The sequence below is a fragment of the Propithecus coquereli genome, unplaced genomic scaffold, assembly GCF_000956105.1.
Source record: "Propithecus coquereli isolate 6110/MARCELLA unplaced genomic scaffold, Pcoq_1.0 Scaffold738, whole genome shotgun sequence".
Taxonomy (NCBI): domain Eukaryota; kingdom Metazoa; phylum Chordata; class Mammalia; order Primates; family Indriidae; genus Propithecus; species Propithecus coquereli.
Genome location: NW_012153485.1, coordinates 302,187 through 303,626, shown reverse-complemented (window position 1 = coordinate 303,626; position 1,440 = coordinate 302,187). Strand labels below are relative to the sequence as shown.

The 1,440-nt window shown below is 41.7% G+C and overlaps 1 protein-coding gene across 1 annotated transcript in view; it reads right to left on the bottom strand.

The window, feature by feature from the left end:
- CDC16 (cell division cycle 16) overlaps nt 1–1,440 on the bottom strand; it is a 32,478-nt gene that overhangs the window by 24,907 nt on the left and 6,131 nt on the right. The window contains exon 4 of the mRNA XM_012661827.1: nt 667–840. Within this exon, the coding sequence (XP_012517281.1) occupies nt 667–840 (174 nt within the window). The remainder of the gene's footprint in view (nt 1–666; nt 841–1,440) is intronic.

Genomic DNA, 1,440 nt, shown 5'->3' with positions numbered 1-1,440 from the left:
AATAAATAAAATAAAATATGTTTGACTCCCCTTCTTTCAACCACCCTGTTTTCTGGTTCTCGTTTACTCACCTCACATTACCATGGATGCCAACACATTTGGACACTGGTTCTTAGTCCCCGTTGTATGTTAGGACCACCAGGGAGTTTTAAACCATCTGACGACAGAGCCCCACCCTGAAGGTTCTGACTTAACTGGTTTGACACTGATGATTTTTGGGTTTTTTTTTCTGAGACAGTGTCTTCCTCTGTCATCCAGGCTAGAGTGTAGTGGCATCATCATAGCTCTCTGCAACCTCGAACTCCTGGGCTCAAGCGATCCTCCTGCCTCAGCCTCCAGAGTGCTAGGATTACAGCTGTGAGCCCCAGCTCCTCAGGGATTTAATGTGCAGCCAGGTTGAGAATCACTGAATCAGATATTCAAATCTTGGTTTATACTACCTCAGTCACATTCCGAAAGGATGGCTGCATCACATCCCAAATCCTAAAGATCTGGATAGCAAAAGGCACTGCACAACACTGCATTTTGCAATGTGCTTCATATTTTTGAAGACATTAAGAGAGTTATTAGGTCTATTTAAACCTGTACATAGCCTGCTCTTGATTATTATATAGATTTCAGAGGAAAAATATCCTAACAATATTAATTTTGCTAAACATAAAACACCTGCGTTTCCAAACCTTCTTGTGCTGTCAACATGTGGTGTGATGTTAAAAGATCAAATGCTTCAAAACAGTAGACATCAAGCTTCAAAGCTTCTTTGTAGCTGTAGGTCGCTAGAGTTCGATTATCTAGCGCATCATAGATTTTCCCCCGTAGAAGACAAATAGAACTCTTTATCTGTAGAAAAAATGATGAGTCATATACTAATACTTTTAAACTTAATTTTTGATCAAAAATTATGTATTGGAATACTGAAAAGTTTTTCTTACATCTAAAAGGATTTGGTTCATCCCAACTGTCAAGACGTAAATTAACAGAAACATAAAAGCTTCTTCAGTCTATCTTCCGTGGGCTCCAGCAGATCTTTAGAACTAATGCACACGCACAGCTACTAGTGCGTCAGTTGCTTTGTCCCAAATAGTGCAATGGTTTAGAGACAGTGAAAGAAGTGTGTATAAAATCAAACTCTAAGAAGAAGGTTGGATAGGCAGACCCCAGTGAAAGGCCTTCGTGAAGATTAGGAATTGCCGGCAACACAGCACAGCTGTCTCGGTGTTCAGGGGCACGGCGCACTGCAGCCAGACAGACCTGAGCTCAGATCCCAGCTCTGCCACTTACTTGTAACCTGGGACAAGTGCCTGAACCTCTCTTGGCCTCAGTTTCCCTTCCTCATCTGTAAAAGGGGAAAATACTATCCAGTTTAAGAACTCTGTGTGGACGAGATAGCACACAGTAAGGTGCTCAAAACACAGATGTGTCACTGCTGCAACTAACAAG